Source organism: Anas platyrhynchos, chromosome 1 (assembly GCF_047663525.1).
Source record: "Anas platyrhynchos isolate ZD024472 breed Pekin duck chromosome 1, IASCAAS_PekinDuck_T2T, whole genome shotgun sequence".
In the NCBI taxonomy this organism is placed as follows: Eukaryota; Metazoa; Chordata; class Aves; order Anseriformes; family Anatidae; genus Anas; species Anas platyrhynchos.
Window position 1 is genome coordinate 73,137,714 of NC_092587.1, and position 21,478 is coordinate 73,159,191.

Consider the following 21,478-nt stretch of genomic DNA (forward strand, 5'->3'; position numbering starts at 1 on the left):
CCACGTTCTTTCCAAATCGCTCCATGAGCATGTACCACGCCGAATGCATATTTAGAATCTGTCCAAATATTTACCCTTTTTCCAGCTGCCAGTTCCAATGCTCTCGTGAGAGCAACTATCTCCGCCTTTTGAGCTGATGTTCCAGGGGGTAAAGGCTTAGACTCAATTACCTGCTGAGTAGTTGTTATAGCATATCCAGCTTTACGTTGTCCTTGTGTAACAAAACTGCTCCCATCCGTGAACCAAGTTTCTTCTGCATCTTCCATGGGCTCCTCCTTAAGGTCTGGTCGGCTGGAATACACAGTCTCCATAGTTTCTAAACAATCATGAATCACAGGTTCCGCCGGAGCATCACTAAGAAAAGAGGCTGGATTCACAATATTAGTTATCACAATTTCCACATCGTCCTGTTCTACCAATATTGCTTGATATTTCAAAAATCTCTGAGGAGATAACCAATGAGCCCCCTTTTGTTCTAAAACTGCTGACACAGTGTGTGAGACAAACACTGTTATCTTCTGCCCCATTGTAAATTTCCGGGCTTCTTGTATATTCATAATTACGGCTGCCACTGCTCGCAGGCAGCCTGGCCATCCTTTACTTACTTCATCCAATTGTTTAGAGAAATAAGCCACTGCCCTTTTGTAAGGTCCCAACTTTTGTGCTAGTACCCCTAAGGCCATACCCTGTCTTTCATAGGAGTATAACCAAAAGGGTTTAGACAAATCTGGTAAACCAAGAGCTGGGGCTCGCATCAACTCCATCTTAAGCTTCTTAAAGGCTGCTCGGGCTTCTCCTGTCCATATTAGTCTTATGCAGTTATCTTTAATTAAATCATACAAAGGCCTTACAATTAATCCATAATTGTTGATCCATAATCTGCACCAACCTGTCATTCTTAGGAAAGTTCGTAATTCTTTAACAGTCTGTGGTTCTGGGGTACGACAGATTGCTTCCTTGCGTTCCGTCCCCAGTTCACGTTGTCCTCCTGAGATCTCAAATCCTAGGTACGTCACGTGGGTTTGAACCAATTGTGCCTTCTGTTGTGAAACCCGGTATCCATTCATTCCTAGGAAATTAAGGAGGCTCACCGTCCACTGTATGCAGCTTCCCCTGTCTTCGGTAGCAATCAAGAGATCATCAACATATTGCAGCAGGACCCCTGCAGAATTGGGGGCTTCCCAGGATTCAAGTTCCTTTGCAAGTTGATTACCAAAAATCGTAGGGCTATTTTTAAACCCCTGAGGAAGCACTGTCCATGTCAACTGGACTTTTCGTCCTGAGTCAGGATTTTCCCATTCAAAGGCAAAGAGGTTTCGGCTTTCTGGGGCCAAGGTTAAACAAAAGAAGGCATCCTTTAAATCCAGTACGGTAAACCAAACCAACTTGTCCCTTAACTTGGTCAATAGCGTATAAGGGTTTGCTACCACAGGATGTATGTCTTCAGTGATTTTACTTATGGCCCTCAAATCCTGAACTAACCTATAGCTTTTTTCATCTGCCTTTTTAATTGGCAATATGGGTGTATTGTATTCTGATTCACATTCAATCAATAATCCATACTGTAAAAATTTATCAATTATCTCTTTAATTCCTTTCCTATCTTCTATCCTCAAAGGATATTACTTAACCTTAACGGGTTTCTCTCCTGGCTTTAATTTAGTAATTATTAAGGTCACATTTTTGCTCTTCCAGGGACTTCGGTAGCCCAAACTCCTGGACATATTGATCTGTGATCTCTAAAGGTATTTCACTTTTAGGGTCAGTTTGTATTAGTGCCAAGCTTAACACATTTATTAGTTGTTCTTCTCCTATTCTTAATTTCATTTTCCCTTTTTCAACGACAATTTCTGCTCCTAATTGCTCTAATAAATCTCTACCTAAGAGTGCCCATGAGGAGTTAGGCGTATATAAAAGTCTGTGTATGCCCCATTGTTTCCCTAACTTGTACTTCAAAGGTTCACAAAAATAAGCCTTTTCGGTTACACCTTGTCCTGGTTTCAGTTAGAATAGAGTTAATTTTCTTCCTAGTAGCTGGTATTATTATTATGTCTTATTAAACTGTCTTTATCTCAACTCACGGGCTTCACTTTCCATTTCTCTCCCCCGTCTCAGAGAGGGAGGGGGAGGGTGAGCGAACGGCTGCGTGGTGTTTAGCTGCCAGCCGGGTTAAACCACAACACACCTTTTACCCTAACATAATAATTCTGTGAAGGCATTAATGCTTGATTTAGAACTGAATACGTTGCCCCATATCAATAAGAAATTTCACTTCCATTCCTCCCCTAGCTTCATTATAATCAGTGGAGGATCCGCTAGGGTAGATTCCCCAGGTCCCCGTTATTCCTGTTGAAATCAGGGACCGATGATTACCCTAGAAAAAGGCTAGTCAATTTGTCCTCCGAAGCCAGGTCCAAACCGTTTTGTTTTATTTATTTATTTATTTATTTTCATTACATTTCAGAGTTGGTCCAAAAATTCCATAGGGGTTTCTTTTAGACCTTGTTGGAAGCATATTCTCAATTCCCAATTCATCCAGATTTTAGTATTTCCTTAGCCGTTCATAATTTTAGGGATGATTAGGGTCTCAGTGGGGTCGGTCAGGGGAATGCAGTTGTCCACAGTTCCCTGAGCGGTCCCATCGGTAATCTGAGCTCGCACATGAACTCAGGTTGTTTTAAGAGTTAACTGTTTTTCTGTTTCCATAACAACTCTCTCTCGGACCCATCATGATCCATTTGCCCCAAAGGGCTAACACCCATGATTTTAAGATCTCTGCCTAGAGCAGAGGCAGAACTATTAACATTCCTACATCCTCTTTCCCTGCTCATTCAACTTCAAACACCTTTAACACTTTCAACAACCCTTTTAACACTTCCTTTATCTTTCTCCAGCCTGTACTTCTCTAATGCCAACATCAAAGGCTCAGTCAGGGGCCAACTTAATTCCGTACCTTTTCCCACCAAGATGCTGAAACAACATCAGTATACAACATTTCATCCTATTCTCCTTCTCAAAACCAACATTAACTGTAGCAAAACATTAGAGTTTAAAGTTCCATTTAGGGGCCACTTTTCTCCACATTCCAGCTTATAAAGCGGCCACCATTGATTACAATATTTTATCAATGTTTTCCTGTTCACACTTTCACCGGCAGATCCTCCAATATCCTTCCAGTGATTCAAAACACATCCTAACGCACTTTTCTTAGGAATTTCACTGCTTACTCGCCCCCCCATTTTCCAGTTTACACTTTCAGAATACACGTGTTACTTACAAAAGCGTATCACAAAAATGTATCACTCACAAAATTACAGGCACGCAATATCTTTCAGTAGCGATGTCACAAAGCTACTATTACCAGCAATATTGCTAAAATCACAATAACAATAGTCAGAGTCAAATTCTACATGCGATAAGTCAGAAAACCGAACTGTGTAACACCATAACGATATCTTTCTTATAACAATGCCACGAACCTACTATTACCACCAGAAAAATAGCCAAAATCACAGTAACAATAACCAGAGTTAAATACCATACTCCATGAGTCAGAAAACCGAAATAAACAACACAATTCCAGATGGACCTTAAAGCGAGCTCTTTCCTTAAGGCCCCCAGATATACTTATGGTGCTTACCACAAAGTATATACCAAACACTGCCTCGCAGAAGATCACCTTCTGACTTACAGACAGTTCCAGATACAGATGGACCTCAAGGTCCCCAGATATACTTGTGGTACTAACCACAAAGTATATACCAAATACTGTCCTGCAGAAGTCACCTTCCGACTTACGGGACAGTCCCAGATGACCGGTCTACCAGAAAACCAAACCAGAATAAAGAATATACTCACTTACAATGATGGGGTCCTTGTCTGCCTCCGCAGTGATCCGGTGAGTCGAGGAGTCCCTCCGGAAAATCCCGGGGGTACCCTAGGGAGTCCTGTCCCCAGCGGGTCCTGCGGACCGGCAGAGAGGTAGTCCCATCTGGGGTGCCAGATTGATTCAAAGATCGAAGCCGAAATTCCTTTAAGTGGTATATTCTTTATTGCAGCGCTGGATGCACGGGGGATCTCTCCACCTATCGTGCATACCCAAAGCGGAAAGCAGTCTTGAATTTATACAATCAATCTATCAATATTCTACAAGCGCCTATACATATGCATTACCTATCCCTGCCTTCCCTCGCTTCTCATGCTAATTAGCCTTTTGGCACCTTGCGCCTGCGTAGAGCCTCCCAAGAATTGTGGGCAGGGGTCTTTGGGACGTGGGCAGGGGTCTTTGGGAGGAAGACCCCGAGTCTTCCTCACAGTGTACTTTTCACCTTTGGTCAGGAATCTGCTGAATTGGCACGTTTCTTAATTGCGAGAGCTGGTTGTTGCCAATTCTTCCGTTTGTTGTATCTTTATAATGAATTCCAATGTCCAATTTTGAGATGTATAGTCCTTACATTTGTTTCTCTGTCTGTCTGCCGCTTCCTTATCATGAGTTCCAGTGTCTTGTTTCGAGATATACAGTCCATGTCTGGGGATTGTCCTTGCCTCCCCAATACCTCCCCAATACCTCCTTAATCAATATATCAGTGATTCTTAGATGTGTGCTTTTTGCAACTTTTACCTTTATAAATTATCAAGTGACTGCCCTACAAAGAAGCAAACTGTGATGTTTAAATTCTGATTGCTGCCTCCTGACTTCCCTGAAAAAATTACTACTTCTTCAGGTGAACTTTGGTCTCATCTCTGTGCACAGTTGGATGTAGTTTTCATTTGAAGAGTTCCTTTGTGACAAGGTTTATGACATTAGAATGCAGTTCCAGTGCAGATGCTTAACTTGGTTATGTGAACCTTTCCACGAAGGATTAAGTAGAACTTGGTCATGGTGCAATATCAAGCTGGAAGCCTGATTAACTGGGAAATGTTTTCCAAAATGTTATTTTCTTAAGGCAAATTCTTCCTTAATCAGTGCTATACTATAAGATGAGTTTTCTTTTTAGACTGATAGAGATTTGTGATTCGTATAGGTTGGAATGGGCTTCCCAATTATTTTTAATTACCTTATGAGGAAGATAATGAATTGCATGACTGGCTTTGGAAATTCATCTGTTTAAAATCACCTTCAGAAGCTGCTATTCCTAGAGATTGTGTGAGAAACACTCCGTAGCCAATAACTTAGGCTCAGGCGAGGATCTCAATGGAGTAGTAATTTATTCGCGATTGCAATGGCGGGCACCCCACAAGCAGGAGAGAGCGCATCTACTAGTTCCAAAACACAGTTTATGTACCTTTTGATGGCAGGACCCTCCCCTGTTTCCCCACTGAGTGGGTAATCCAGGTTCACAATCCATCTGATGCTTCACAAACAATGCATAGTCTTCAGTTGCCGGCCTGCTAAATTTCAAATTTATTTTGACATTTTTACTGCTTGAAGTGGTAATGTTTCTTCATTTATCTGACTTGACTTGACACCGTGATTTTCACCTAATTGTCCTAAGGAGTCTGGTTGTCTGCATTTTACTAGGTCGCGTGCTAAACTTTCTTATCACTGTAAGCATATCTCAGTACCACATTCCCTCCTTCTAAACAATGTAACTCTGCAAAAACAACATTTCTATTCCCACAATTAGAAGCAAGGTGAAATTGCATTTAAACCATGCTAGTTTGGTATTTTCAGTATACAACTGGTATAAAGATAGGGGTGGGTTTTGGGATGGGAATACAGATCAAAAGTATCCAGAGAAAACAAATAGCTCCTAGCTAGGAATATATTAAGTTAAGAACAAGGCCTCCTTTTAACTGACTTTTTGATATTCCCTGGATGGTATTTCTAATTGATAGGGTTTCTGAACTGCTTATGATGTAACTTCTTGAAGAAAACAATTTTTAACCTATGTAAACATCAATCTAATTAAAAGATTTCAAAATCATTTCCTACTTCTTCAAATTAATTGATGTTTCAATACACTTTCATTTTCTAAGCATGTATTTGTAATAAGCATTATGATGCAAGTTTTATTAAAACAGTCCTAGTTTCATAATCAAGGACTCTTGAATTTCTCCCATATTCCTCACATGACACGTGACACTGAACTTGCTCCAGAAAGAATATGGAAAAGATTGAAACCGTTTATTGGGAAGTGGGATTCAAAAGGACATACAAAATTAGAGGTGATATAACAAATAGAATGTTAAACCAGTCAAACAGCATTTACTATTTATTTACAACTAATCAATAGAAGTCATTGAGCTAAAAGGTATCTGTGCCAACAAGAGCTCCAGAGAAGAGTAGGCACTTAACAGACACAATGAGATAACTGTAATAATTCACTGTTCTAGTAACTAAAGAATTTTCAGGTTTTTTTTGTTTTGTTTTATTTTTAATTCCAGACATTCCAGAGCCCTTAATCATAGGGATATAGAAGTTTACCACTAAGATAAACTTTTGATCATGTCCATTTTCAAATATCTAGCAGTCTGTTCTGGAAATGGAAAAATGAATTTGACCTGTGACTGGTATGACAGACAAGTTTTTAATAGGAATTTAACTGTAGCCTCTTTCTAACCTACAGGAATACTACTAAAAATCTATTGTTAAGAAACAAAACTTCCAGGCTTTGTTCTTTTATTGAAAATTCTGTCATTGATTTCAATGTAATGAAGTTGTCATTTAATTTAGGTTTCTGAGTGGCCATATGGAAAAAATAAAGTATACTGTGTGGGTAACAGAGTGACATTAAATAGGGTTAAACAGAAATGTTTTTGCTTTTTCAAGGAAGGAAGAAGAAACTGTCAAGTCACCAAAGAATGTTTCACTTGACCCAGGACAACGTATATTTCTCTTGCTCTACAAATTAAAGAGAAATTAAAAAAGCACTTAGACATTTCTAGAACAACATTTGTTGTTTTTTTTTTCCTGTTTTTATTCTTCAGTGTCTGCATTTAGAATGTGAAACATTTCACATTTTTAAAAAACAACCTTTTTACCTGACTTTGTGGATGCTTTGGTGCATGCCCTGCGTGGTGCCAGGAGTTGGACTTGATGATACTTATGGGTCCCTTCCAACTCAGGATATTCTATGATTCTATGATTCTACGCAGTGTAGACAAAATGACCTATTCTGGTTTATGCTACAGTCAAGTAGGAAACCAGGAAATAGGCTCTTTTGCTCAAAGAAGACTTCTTAAGAACAAGAACTTGTATAAACTTTTATGAGTTAAATTACACAGGAAAGAAATATAGAGAACTGGATTGAAAGGATAGAGGTGACCTTAACTAACTAGAATATAACCCTCTTATGGTGCTACCAGCCTGGCCAGTAAACAGAAAATTAGAATGTTATGTATAGTTATGACAGTCGTAGCAAGGTATAATACTGCCTGGAAGGAAGGAAGGCGGGGACAGGCTTCAACAGTTTGAAGTTCCAGTGATTAGGCTAATCTTTCACTTCTGCTATGTTTAAATGTGTCACAAATACACATAATTTTCAGAAAATGTGTTTATATCACATTTTTGGATGAGGCAACAAGATGGACAGTGTCTCAATGCAATAGAGAAGCATAAAAAAAAATTGTTGTGGGAAGGTTGGAATTCAGATTTGGAACTTCTAGCTGAAGTGAGTTAAGCCTAAACAAAAAGCTTCTCTGCACTTCAGAGACCTCATTAGGTTCAGTTCAACTATACTTGAGTTTTAAGGATTTCATAATTCAGCATATTTTGGATGTCATTTACTGTCCCAAGACACAATTGATTGTCTAGGGTATATGACTTCATCCATACTGACAAATACATTACACAGTGGGCATGAAAAGTCTTATGGTTAGTGAAAAGAAACTCACTCCATAATGAGTGTTTGTGGTAACTGCCAAAAGATTATATTTTTATTAGACAAGAGAGTCCAAAAAACTGTGACAATAGATAGGGCGTTTGCAAATAGACCTTGAAAGCCCATAGAGATATTAAGATTAAAGTAATATTCTGCTTATAAAATTTGCGTGCATAGTGTGCCCCCTTAGAAGCTGTAGCACCAGCTTTTTTTTGGTCATATGCTAAGTTTTACAACCAGTTTTCTCTGTTGCTCATTCAAATAAAACAGGTAACACTATCGGTATTACAGGACACTAAAATTATGACAATAAATTAACCAATTTCATTTTTCTTTAACACCCAAAAGAATGCATCATTGGGATTAGGCTATAAGAAACAGTTCCCTGTGCTGATAAGGGATTCTTCACTTAGACCGTGATGAAGTAATGTATATAATGTGGTGTTGCTGCAGATAGGAAACGTAGTTAATCAGCCACAATTTCCAGGAAAAAAAAAAAAATCAAATCATTCCAGTGATTTAAAACTCTACATTCTTATTTGGCTTCTTTAGCACATCTAAGTTGTGTCCTGTTCCTCACTGTCTCTAAATTTGAAGGTTGGTATGGCTATTCTAAGATATTTAACAGTGATTAAAAAAAAAATAATCTGCAAGGATCATTTAAAACATTATTGGTGTCCTTCATCAGAATCTTTCCATAAATTAAGGTGTATATTTAATTACACACTGGTTAAGTAATTCTCCTTTGAGTTCCTTGGGTTAGAGATTTTGCAGGAGTATCTCAGAGACAATGGCAGCCATCTAGTTCCTGTCCTAAGTTGGACTTCTGACTCTGCTTTCCAGCGTTACTAGGACCAAAGGCATCACTGAGGCTTATAATGACTTCAAATTTGATTATTAAGTAGGGTAAGCAAAATTACCTAGCCAGGCAGTCTTTCATATGTAAACTGAATGAAAATTACTTAAACATCAAATGAGTTTATATTCTCATAGAGAATGAGTCTGTTTTTTTCAGTTTTCCCTAACCTGGTCAGTTTTCACAGGAGCATGGCATTTTTAATCAGTGTTTCCTGTTTAAGTCATCATATCTAGAAACCTCATGTGCAGTTCCCAAATCTGGTATGTTCTTCGTTTATGACTGTAACTTCTCCATGCATCATTTTCTCTCTGGAAAATAGAAATACTACCCAATCTCCACTATTATTCTTTTCATTTGTTTGGACTCTGAAGTATCTAGGAGACTGCATGACTGCAGTACTGCTTGACTGCATGACTGCAGTACTGCTTGCTAGTAATCTTTGCTGTGTAACATGCATGATGAATGTTATACTTTGTGTGTGTTATTTACAGCTGGTATGTTCTGTCAATGATTTTCTGTATGATGGTATATAAGGTGAAGAGGAAGCAATTGTCACTATCGTTATAAATGAGGTCTCAACTCAATCTGAATTTTGTAATATTTATAAAACAAATATTTCTAAAAGGTACAAAAGGCAAGTAAACAGCGCTGGGTGTGCAGGGAGTCTACGCTCCACCAACATGCACACACAAACATCAAACATTCTAAATATACAGAACATTGCTTTACATACTAAACCCGAGTATGCCTATACATACGTACAATCAGTAAAGGTAACAAACAATCCTTTCAGTTCCATGACTTAACAGTCTCCATTTTCCATTCCTTTTGAACAATATGTCTCGCCTTAAGTTGTCAAGCAACTCGGTCTTCGGGCCTTATGTATCCCGTTCTTCCCAGATTGAAGAAAAGCATATCCATCTCGTTTTCAACGCCAATAGGCCTGGGTCAAAAGGCACGTTCAGGTCAACAGGGGGCGTAACAGCAAAGGCCTTCGATGGCTGTAGCAGCAGAGAGACCGATGGCATAGCAGTCGGATCAGTAAAGGAGCCCGCAGCTCCCTCACTATCTGGAAAACCACACGTTTCTGACTGTGGGTCCACATGGCTCTTTAAGGCCTCAGAGACTGCTCGCCAGGTGCCGAGCAATCCCACTGCAACCTTGTCGTTTTTAGTTGCAGAGTTCCACATCTTGACCTCAGTTTGGTCCCGTATTTCAGGATCATAAACTGTCTGATTGTTAATAAGGATAATTAGCTGTAAGGTTACCAGGACAGTCTTTGTTCCTAAGGACGTATGATTCCCCATAATGCGCAGCTGCTTACCAGCGAGAGGCAGTTGTGTGCGCAGGTCCGCTTGTCTCAGCTCGAGCTTCTATCCAGCTCCAGTGCGCCTATTTCCAGCGACTTTCTGTACAAGCTTCTCTGAGCAGTTTGCTGAGTTTGGCCGAACCTATCTTCATGAGGCAATCAAAGTGCCTGTTCCCATCCTGGTCTCCATTCTGCCAGCCTGTTCCCCCTCACTTCTTTTTCCTGCTTCTTTATTGATGACGTAACTTCATCGTGTTGCCCAGTTCTTTTCAAAACAGCTTTTCATTGGTCAAACAACTTTGAATGTAACAACAACAGCAAACATCCGGAAACATCCATGCCTTAACGGCTGGAGAACAAGAAACCATCTGGAGAACAAGAAACCTGAGACTGCATGGAGTCTCCTGAATCACCCTTCTTTGTTCCCTCTAAACTCTTTTATATTCCTGATGGCCTCGTCGTTAAGAGTCTAATGTTATCTCAGTCACGGGGTTTTCCAACCCCCATGGCCACATTCCCAAATCTCCCCCTTCTTTATTAATATCAACCATTTTCAGGCTGATCCAGCATGGGCTTCCCACAGGCAGCAGCTCTTCCAGAACTGCTCCAGATATGGGTCCGTACCACGGGGTCCATCCCTCAGGAGAAATCTGCTCCAACCTGGCTCCCCTACGGGCAGCAGCTCCTGCTAGGTCACCTGCTCCTGCGTGGTCTCCCCTCTCCACAGGCTACAGGTCCGGCCCGGAATCTACTCCGGCAGGGGTCTTCCACAGGCGGCAGCCTCTGTCGGTGCAGGGCCACCTGCTCCACCGTGGTCTCCATGGGCTGCAGCATGGAACCCTGCTCCACCGTGGTATTCCATGGGCTGCAGGGGGACATCCTGCTTCACCGTGGTCCTCACCACAGGCTGCAGGGGACTTCTGCTCCGGCACCTGGAGCACCTCTCCCCCTCCTTCTTCACTGACCTTGGCACCTGCAAGGCTGTCTCTTACTCCTCTCACACTCCCAGTGTGGCACAGCGTTTTTTTTTCCCTGTCTTAAATATGCTCTCACAGAGGCGCAAAACAACATCGCTTATTGGCTCGGCTCTGGTCAGCAGTGGGGCCCTTACCAAACATGGGGCAGCTTCTAGATCCTTCCCACAGAAACCACCCCTTTGGCCCCCTGCTACCAAAAACTTGCCATGTAAACCCACTACATCACTAAAATTGGAAGACCTGCTGGAGATTGGTGTGGAAAGGAGTCCTTCATTATGTCACATGTGGTGGCATGTTTTTATGTCTGTATGGCATATTGTTATGTCTGTATGTAGATGTTCCTATCTGATTATAACATATGGTCTCCATTAACACCAGCGACAGGACCCGCGGGAACAGGGTTAAGCTGAGGCAGGGGAAGTTTAGGCTTGACATCAGGAGGGGATTCTTCACAGAGAGAGTGGCTGCACACTGGAACAGGCTCCCCAGGGAAGTGGTCACTGCACCGAGCCTGACTGAATTTAAGAAGAGATTGGACTGTGCACTTAGTCACATGGTCTGAACTTTTGGGTAGACCTGTGCGGTGTCAAGAGTTGGACTTGATGATCCTTAAGGGTCCCTTCCAACTCAGGATATTCTTTGATTCTATGATTCTATGATTCTACATATCTTTTGACAAACTGTGAGATTTAGCAGAAGCCCTGTGGCTCTCCGCACATTTGCGATGTCCTAATTTTATCTAACTTGGAAGAGTTGGCAAGCACAGGGGTATTTAATAGGACCTTCTGAGCACTAACAAAGTATGAATTAAAGAACTGAAGCTGAAACAGTACTACAGGTACACCACAGAAGTGTGTGATATCCTTACCATAAACTGTAGAGCAAGATTTATGAAGAGGTGTAGAGAATGTGTTCTTAAAGGTAAGATTGCAAGAAGTAGAAGTTGTGAACCTAAGAGAAGACTGAGTAGGGGTATGATGGCTCTTTTTGTATACATTAATTGAAGGCTGACACAGAGAGAGGTGTAACTAATATATCTCTGAGCAAATTGTTCTCCAGGTCCATTGGACTCAAGAGGATGGGCTTGAATAAAAGCAAAGGAGCTGCAAGTTAGGTAGAGGAAAACTTTCTAGCCATGAGATTGGACAAACACTGGAAGGGAATCTCCCTCAGAGGCTGGAAAATGCCTCTGGTGGTGAAGATTCTGTGAACTTCTGCTAAGAATGTACTTGGTGTACTTAATCCTGTGACAGAAAGATGGGTTAGATGATCTCTTGGATTGCTACTAGCCTTATTTTCTGTTGTTCTGTGCACAGAGCTAACTTGTGAGACTGTGCTGATGTATTTAATAATCCTCTTGCTAGCACCTTTTGTTCTTTCTAATAACAACAAAAAAGGACAATATATCTCAAGCATCTCACCTAAACATAGCTTTACCCTTCCTTCAGAGTGAAGGGGAAAAAATATTTCTGCATAAAATCTTGCCATGTGAAATGGTTATTTTTCTTGGAAGCTTTTCTTTCCAATGATTCACTGATTCCTTTCAAGAAAACACTGCAAGATAAAAACATATGGATAACCAAAGCAGTGTACATAGCAGCAAAGAATGAGCTAGAATGTCACAGTGTGTGGCTGAAGAGTAGTCTGGTATAATGATCTGATAACATATCTAATCGCTTCATCAGGTGATCATATGGTGAGGGCGGCGGTTAAAAGCAAATGAGTTTGCTTTCTGTAGTGGTGGTGAGATTAGAAGGTGCAGTGCAACCACAGGCTCTGTCAGCTGGAACAAAAAGCTACCCACCCATTGTCTAATACTAATGTCTATTCTCCTTGATCATAACATCACAGCACCTTTCTTTTGAATTTGGTTCTCTTTGAATCATTCGTTGTTGCATATTCTGCAAGCAAAAGCAATATTCCTAACATAATCCTTGTTCTGTGAAAAGACAGTAAATCACTTATAAAAAAAAAAGAAAAAAAAAAGTAAGGACCATTACTTCTATCTCATAGTAGAAATGTTGAAATGCCGGGGGAGGATGGAGGGGAGAAAGGGAAACCACCACCCTCTAAAACTGTGATTCCCAAACTATTTCTTCAGCCTAATTTATGATGTAGTTGCAGTGACACTTGCAATTGCTTGCAGAAAAGAGGAGCTGGTGTGAGGCTAGGAATAGGTTGTTAAGGGAAAGGGAAAAGAATGGGTGTTCTCCTTTCCATCACACTGACCACAAATAAGCTTGAAATGGTGCATTGAAAATTAAAATTGATGCATTAGACCACACAGCTAATCACCAATGTACAGAAGAAGGAAGAAAACCTAATCTCTTAACTTCCAGGCCCTTTGCCTTTCCCACTGGGTTTGTTACATGCTGTTCAAATTTTATAAAAAGAAAACAACAACAACAACAAAATTTGTCTTTCTTCAAATGTTGTCTTTTAAAAAATAGAAATTAAAAAATTAAAATGGTGGAACAGGCTGCCCAAAGAAGTTGTGGAAGCCCCATCCCTGGAGGTGTTCAAGGTTGGATGGTGCTTTGGGCAACATGGTCTGATGGTAGGTATCCCTGCCCATGGCAGGGAGGTTGGAATTAGGTGGTCCTAAAGGTCCCTTTCAACTCAAACCATTCTGTGATTCTATATGTACATTTATATGTGTATGTGTATATACATATATATATATACATCCACTGACTGGTGTCATGATATGCCATATCACTGTAGGTGATATGATAATCCACACTGATTGGTGGACCAGATACCTCTCTCTCTCTTTCTCTCTCTCTCTGTCATTTTCCTGGCCTCTTTTATATATCTCTACCATTCAAGTCTCCTCACTCTGATCTTCTGAGCTGGCAAGCATAACAAGACTTGGATTAAAATGCCGTAATCATTGTTGCCACTTTTATTGATTGGATGTAATTGGGTAAATTTTCCCCTCCCTGAAAACCTTCTAGATTTCTGTAGATTTATTTCTTCTAGTAAAGTTGCACTCCATTGCCAGTAAGACTATACTTTTTAAAAAATGTGCATCTTATTTGCAGTCTGAGTTAGTCTTCCATAGCTGACAAACTATATTGTTATTTTGTATCGTTCTCATTTCCTGATCGAATTACATACTACTTCATAAACTATTTTACAGAAATCTATGATGTTATTACTCTCTTTATTAGGCAACCTTCATCAACATCAATACTGAAACATACAATTTACTTTCCATAAGCCTACTGTGATATGCATATATTCCTCTCTTTAACTAGTTATTAATTGGGATATTCTATATTAACCATTCTATTAACTTTCTCCTTATCATTCTCACAAGCTTAAAATTACCTGGATTATCCAATTTACTGCTTAAAATGTCATTAGGTTTCTTTATCTCCTCTGAAAGCCACCATAGTTTACCAACAAAAGTAACAAGAAAAGGATATATATGCTCCCCAGCCATCTCTTCTGAAATAACTGGATACAGATTACACAGAATTGCAGATTTAAAATTATGAACTTTGGTAATAACTCATTAATGTCATCCTAAATTATTCTTTGTATGGAATTATCTAGTAGTCTCAGCTATACCAAACATCTGTGTCTCCCCAGATACACAACATAAGTGCTTATTGATCTCTTTTTAATTAACTGTTACTAAAGCCAAGATTTTCTTCTTGTAATGAATCACTACTGGAATTCCTGCAGCTTTGGTTTACACAGGAAAAAAAATCTTATTCTCTTTATTCCTTACAATATAGGTAATAACTTGTTCTTTTAATCTGTTTTGCTTGATTAAACTTCCAGATTCTTAACCTTTGACTTATACTCTGTGTTACTCTTTTTTAATGAAATTCTACCTTTAAATCTGCTTGATATTTTAATTGATGTGATATTCCTTTGGAAAAAGGTGATGGCTTTTTCAAACAGAGTTGATGTATATAGAAGTATTCTTAATATGCTCCTAATTAGCATTCATAATTTTCTGTCCCATTTTTTCCCTTCATAGTGTTATGACCTCCAATAGTTTTCCCCTTTGACAAATTGATTTATTTTAAAGCTACAAGCATTATAGTGGTTTGGACTTTAGTCACACTTGCAGATTACAGTGTAATCTATCATGACTTCTTGAACAGAAGTTAGCACTGATTTTTAGATTTGTAATTTGTTCTCTTCATCTGCTTTTTTACAGAATTTACTTGTGCTTAACATGTATTTTTTTATTACTGAGAAATCTATTGTCCCTAAACACTTTGCAAATAGCACTGTCTCCCTCCCCGTGCCAAAAAATATTACTCAGAATGCAGTTATTTATGATAATAGTGCTAATATTTTCTCCCTTTTTTAAAATGTGGGTGCAGTTGCCTCAGTATTTAATTTGCTACCATAGCCTATAGTAGGCATCAATTAGTAAACTACATTGTATTTATCTGTTATACAGTACTGATTTCGTAAGCATTTGGTGTCATATTTCTCTTGAGATGTCAAAAACAATTTAATTTTTGACAGAAATTGCCATTTTCCTCTAATTTTTCCAAGCTGTGCCTTTATAAACACCTTAATTTTTTTTTATTTTTTTTTTTTGGGGGGGGGGGAGTACAAACACCCAAGTATTTGATGTGTCCCACCAACCTTCATAAGTATTACCTCATCTCTCTGGTTTATAGCCTGAGCTCCTAGTGTTGTACAGATCAACAAATTATTTCTTCATTATTCTCCAATGTCCATGTGAGTTCAGGATGCTGAAGACCAGCGTTAGTCTGCATTAGCAGTGATAAGAGGATAGGGTACCAGATGTTCCTACTGGTGTTGATGATGATGTTTGCACTGGGACACAACCTCCACCATAGCTACATGATCTGGAGCTGGTGATGTTTAATCAAGGTGGATGTAAGATGTGTGGATTCCACCAGTTGTGGGGCTGTTTTACAAAAGGACTAGGAGAGCCTTTTTATGAACAACTGCCAGCCAAATTGCATCACATCTCGCTCTCATTTCCAGGAAAACAAGAAATAAGAATAATCCCATGAAATGCTTTGATTTTAATGAAAAGACATTTTTTGAAATGTTTCCAACCATCTTAGTTGCTTAACCCACTTTCTGAATGACTGCACCCTCTAATGGGGTAAAACAGATTGACTTTCAAAGCAGACAATTTACTTTTATACTGTTCATATCCTTCTAGTTCTTATAGGCAAAATACAACAGCCCATTCATGAAACAATAAAATAAGCACAATCGTGCTGAACTTAGATTACAAGGGAAGTGTGAATATCCAATAAAGAATTAATTTAAATTAAATTTATCTTTACTCTGGGTTAATGAAAAGTATATAAATAGCTGTATACATTCAGGGTGAAATGAGAAAGGAATCATAGTAACAATAATTTATTTCTCTTCTAAAACCCGGTCCAGAAAGACATATGATTTTTTTTTTCTTATTGTATGAAACAATCTCAGTTAACCAAAGCTTTGTGGGGAAGCACATGTTTGAACAAATGAAAATGAGATGAAACAGACATTTAACCATATTGTTGCATCTTGTCAAACAGGTGATTCTGTAATGGACCAATGAAAGCCAACGATGACAAGTTGTGGCCAACAGTCCTTGAATGTGCTAATGGTTCTGCTTTCATTGCTCTTGTCAGCAGGTAACCTTTGAACCTTGAATTTTTCTTTCACTGATATATGTCAAAGGGAAAAATTAATTTCAGTTTAATACTGAATTCCTACAAAAAAAAAAAAAGATCAAATGAATTGTTAATTGAATAGCATAAAGCCATCTTTGCATTTAATAACTAAAGCTGAAATTTGAAATGTAACTGAAAATTTAGTTCAAGAAATCAAAGGTGGTGGGCACAGACATGGTAAAGCAGACTGGACTGAAAATTTAAAAGAAACAAAACTACTGTTTAGATATGCTAGTTTTTCAGCTCATCTAAAAGAAAAAAAGCAAGCTCTGCACCAGGATAATATCCAACCATTTTGCTAAATGACCATTTCTTAGAAAAAGAGTAAGTTGGGTTACAGATTTTTATAAGTGTACACAAAACTATATGAGCATGTGAAGCATCGAATATGGAATGTAAGCTATTTTTGAGATCAGTGTAAATTAGATATGATGTTATTTATTTTAAATACATACATTCTTAAATAAAAGTGCATGGCATTGCAGTATGCAAGTATTGTGTTATTTTTCTGAATCTGAAGAATTGACTGTTCCAGGGAGTATGCATGTGTTTTTTTCTCTAGGTGTTTGTTAGATCTGCCCTAGGTGTTTGCTACTAGCACACAGAGATGTTTTGTGCAGAAATCTGTCAACTGTTAGACTGAGAATTAGAGTGCTATGATTACTAGTTGTATTTGTTCTTCAGGAGTTATCTATAGCATTAAAGCTTTTTGTAGTGAAGGATGATTTACAAAAAAGAGGGGGAAGGGGGGAGAAGGATATTTACAGTCCAAATATATTTGATTCTAGGTATTTCAAACTCTGAGTACATACAACCTCTTTTACCCTCCATTCTTGAACTGCTTTTTAATTCAAAAGGAGATTTTCATCATAATTGATTCATACTCCCTTGTAGTACACATCCATAATCACCATACTTAAAACTTCACCGGGTATTATATATCTTAAAGTATCTTTGTGCTCCAGTAAGAGTTGTTACAGTACTGTATCTGTGTAATGCCTATAATATCCAGTGTAATGTCCTCATCAATAAGTTGAATCATGCATTTTCTTTCCTACAGTCTCAATGCTTGTTTGCAAGTGTTCAAGCTGATTCTTACTAATGAGAGTTTATTCTCTAGCCATTTCCTGCAAAGTCCTCTCACTGATATCCCTATGTATGGCACTGCATCTCTAGTTATTTAAGTAACCTATTCCTATGTGCTAGAATCAGGCATAGGGGGTTATAGCAACCTCTTAGTCATTTTCTAGTTTAAAGTCATTTCAGAAAGCTATTTCGCTGATATATAAAGGAAGCCAGTTATTCAAGAAGACTTCAGTGATTGTATACCACTGATCAAACATCACAAAACTGTTCTAGGTGCTCCAGTCTCTTCTGCTGCTTTTTATTATGTTTCCATACTTTTACCACTCATTTTAGGGAACTTCTACTGGGACCTCCTCAAATCCCACTTCTCCAATCATTTTCCTCAATATTATATAAATGGCTGTGTTCCAGCTGACTGGGAATCACATTAAGAGTGCAAATAGTACCAGTCAGCCACTGATGTATGTACACTTACTCCCTCAAACCCAAACATAAAGCCAGGGTTTTGACATGTTTTTCTTTTAGGAAAAGAAATGTACTGCCTCTGAAGTAAAACGTTTTATTTGAAACTAATTGTGAATAGCTTTTACTTCTTATGTAATTTATCTACTAACATCATAAACTATTGTATTTGTAAATGTACCTTATCTTTTTGCTTCTTGGTTATTAGTATTTTATTACCTAACACTGATTATTAGCAAGTAGAGTACAGGCTTCATTTGGAATCATCATAAGCCTTTGGTGCCAGCCTAACTTTACTTCTTGTGGAGTTTTGCTACTGAAATCTGTAGGAGTGCACTTAGGCTGTTGCTAACTGGCATTTTACAGGGCATAGATGAAATTTATTATTTATTGAATGTACATTTTTGTCCATAATAGATCAGCTTCCACAAAGGACAACTATTGGCTTCATGCAGTGACAATGACAGGAAAAATAGGCTACTACTCTCACTGGAATGTTATGTACATCATTCTTAAACTGAGCTGAAATCAAAATCTAAATGCAAAAGCCCTTTGAAGTTCCCTAGATTTACAAACTTCTGTCTGTAAGATCATTCTTTACTTCCAAGTCTGATATACTAAGTTGTGCAATCTTAATACTGAAGTTCTCTGCATGGCTAAAAACTGCAGTTAAGAATTGGAAATGTAACTGTCAATGGAAGGAAAATATAGGCACAAGTGACAGGCAAGCTCTCAGACGAGCTGTTCTCAGCACCCAGTCTTTTTGTCAGAAAAGGAGAGAAGCAATGGCAGTGGAACAAACTTAGGTTAGGTATTAAGGTGGTGACTCAGAATGAGGATAAAGTTTGGCAGCTTTAGCTATGTGGCTAGGAAGGAGATGCAGTTGCCCAATGTGGGCAAAAAGCTCTCAGAGCAAGGAGAAATAACTCTGAAAAGGAAGGGTTTAGTTTGGAGTAGGCAGGCTGCGGCTTTGTGCAGGGAGGAAGGGAGTATAAAATCAAATTGGGAATACCGAAACTTCAGACTAATGTTTTTTCAATGTTATCAAGATCACAATGCACACAATTTTAGGATTTGTGGACACATTAATTGTACTAACCTGATAGGGACTGCGTAATAAAGCGAGGACTGGCATGCAGTCATACCATAAGAATATTCTTTCAGGCTACTTTAACTCCTAGATTTATTTTGCAGGAATGTTGATGCTTAAACTCATGTAATAGATTGAAACACATTTATAAAATCAGGGATGGCAGCAAAGCAAAAGGTGAGGGATTATTTGCACATTACAGTAATTATCCTTTCAAGTAAAAAATTAACGTCTGTATATCAAAATTGTCCGAGGCTTTCAAATGATTGTCATTGTGCTAAATAATATATATATATATATGAATATTTGTATAGATTCATACAGAAAGCTTATAAAGATCAACCATTCTCAAAACCTGATACTTTACAAATCTGGTAGATAAATTAAAAAATTAATCAACATTACACAGATTAACTGTTAACAAGTAGTGAAGTAGTAACTTGATGTACACTGGTTGTTTACTTTTTATGGTAGATACATTTTAAGATGAGCTCAAATCAGTCGTTTGAAGCGTGACCATTATCCATAAATTAGTAGGAACAGAGATAAGAGCATCTATATCACTAACCTGTTCAATAATACATTTCAGAAATAGGACGAGAATTTGCACAAGCAATTCCACTTCAGTAACAGCTGCAATCTTTGCAACAGACAGCTTAAAACCTTTCAGTTGTCCCAGTTTTATCCTAATTTCAGCAGAGTTAAGGCTCTTTCTTGCTCAGGATTTAAATTACATGTATTTTCCAGAAGAATACTTTGTAAAACATTGTACTTTGTTTTCTCAGGAAATCGGAGATCCAATAAAGACAGCAACTGAAATTATACAGATAGTAATAAATTGATAAAGGTTTTTCACTGTGTACTGGATTTGGCTGGCATGGGATTAATTTTCTTCACAACAGCCCTGTGATGACCTGCAAAAGACTGGTGACCAAATAGCATCAGTAACACACCAGCGTCATAGCTGTTTCTGGGCGCCATCAAGGCCTTCTCTGATTCTCACTGCTCCCATCCCTCTCACCAGCAAGGAGGCTGCAGGGGCACATGGCTGATGCCCCTGAACCCAAGTGACCAAAGTGATACTCCAGAGCAGATAATGTTGTGCCCAGCCATAAAACTGGGACGAGAGTTTTTTTGAAAATTACCATTGCCTGGGGACTGCTTAGGCATCGGTCTGCTAGTGGTTAGTGATTGCTTTCACGTCACCTATTTTTTTCTTCCTTCTTCACTTATTAAACTTCCTTTATCTTGAACTACAAGTTGTTTTGCTTTGCCCTTCAGATCCTCTCCAGCATTTCCCTGGGGGAAGGAGTGACTGAGTGGCTTTGTGGTGATTAGCTACATACTGGGTTTAACACAGTGACTGAATTAATACATAACTTTATGCTTTTTCTTGTCTATTTATTTTAATCGTTGATACACATTTTACTATTAGGGGTTTGTTTTGGAATACATTTTATTAGAGGCATAACTCATGATCTGACTTGATGTTATTTTCCATTCTCCTCCCTTTCTATAGTCACCCTTCCCCAAGTTTTGATCCCCAAAGAAGTTTGGGTTTAATTTTCCTTTTAAAATGTACTAAAAACCTCTCTAGGGATCAGGGAATATTTCACATATGTGGATAAATAAACTACTTTTCAGTGAGGAGTAATTTAAGCCTCTCAAAGTTCTATAGTCTTCTAATGCATTGTCACTATTCAGTTTCTGTCACAGCACTGAATAATTTCAGAAGCATGGAAGTATTCAATTGCTTGTGAAACATAAAGAACAAGTTTCAATTCTAACAACATAAAACATATGAAAAATTGTATTTTTAATATCCTTTTATTTTCAAAGCCAGTTCTGGCATTTTTCTTTAAAATGTCCAAAACTTGAAACAACGATCTATACTAAACACTTCAAAAATTACTAACATGTAATTAGTTGTAACAATACAACATTTTAAAAAGAGAAATAAGTTAATATATCTTAAGCCTTAAAAGGCATTATACCAAAAATAATTATACCTGCATTTTTTATTATATATATATATTACAATTTAGATATCTATAAATAAAATATACAAGTGAAAAGCAAGTATAATGAGATAAGTGTATGTGTCTTACTACATTTTTTTTGCATAGCTTTTTAAATAAGGCACATGTATCTTCCTTTGAAGCATCTGAAGCTAGCCATTTATCAGAGAAGGATTAGA

The 21,478-nt window shown here is 38.3% G+C and overlaps 1 protein-coding gene and 1 long non-coding RNA gene across 14 annotated transcripts in view; one reads left to right on the top strand and one right to left on the bottom strand.

Moving 5' to 3' along the window:
- SHISAL1 (shisa like 1) overlaps positions 1–21,478 on the top strand; it is a 95,538-nt gene that overhangs the window by 28,396 nt on the left and 45,664 nt on the right. For all 13 annotated transcript variants that reach the window (XR_011810886.1, XM_038173345.2, XM_038173347.2 and 10 more), the window contains one exon: positions 16,506–16,604. Coding sequence is in view for 12 of the 13 variants with exons in the window: in XM_038173345.2 (XP_038029273.1) it covers positions 16,538–16,604 (67 nt within the window). In the remaining variant the exon portion in view is untranslated. The remainder of the gene's footprint in view (positions 1–16,505; positions 16,605–21,478) is intronic.
- Positions 1–21,478, bottom strand: part of LOC119715614 (uncharacterized) — a 160,581-nt gene that overhangs the window by 9,125 nt on the left and 129,978 nt on the right. The window lies entirely within an intron of this gene.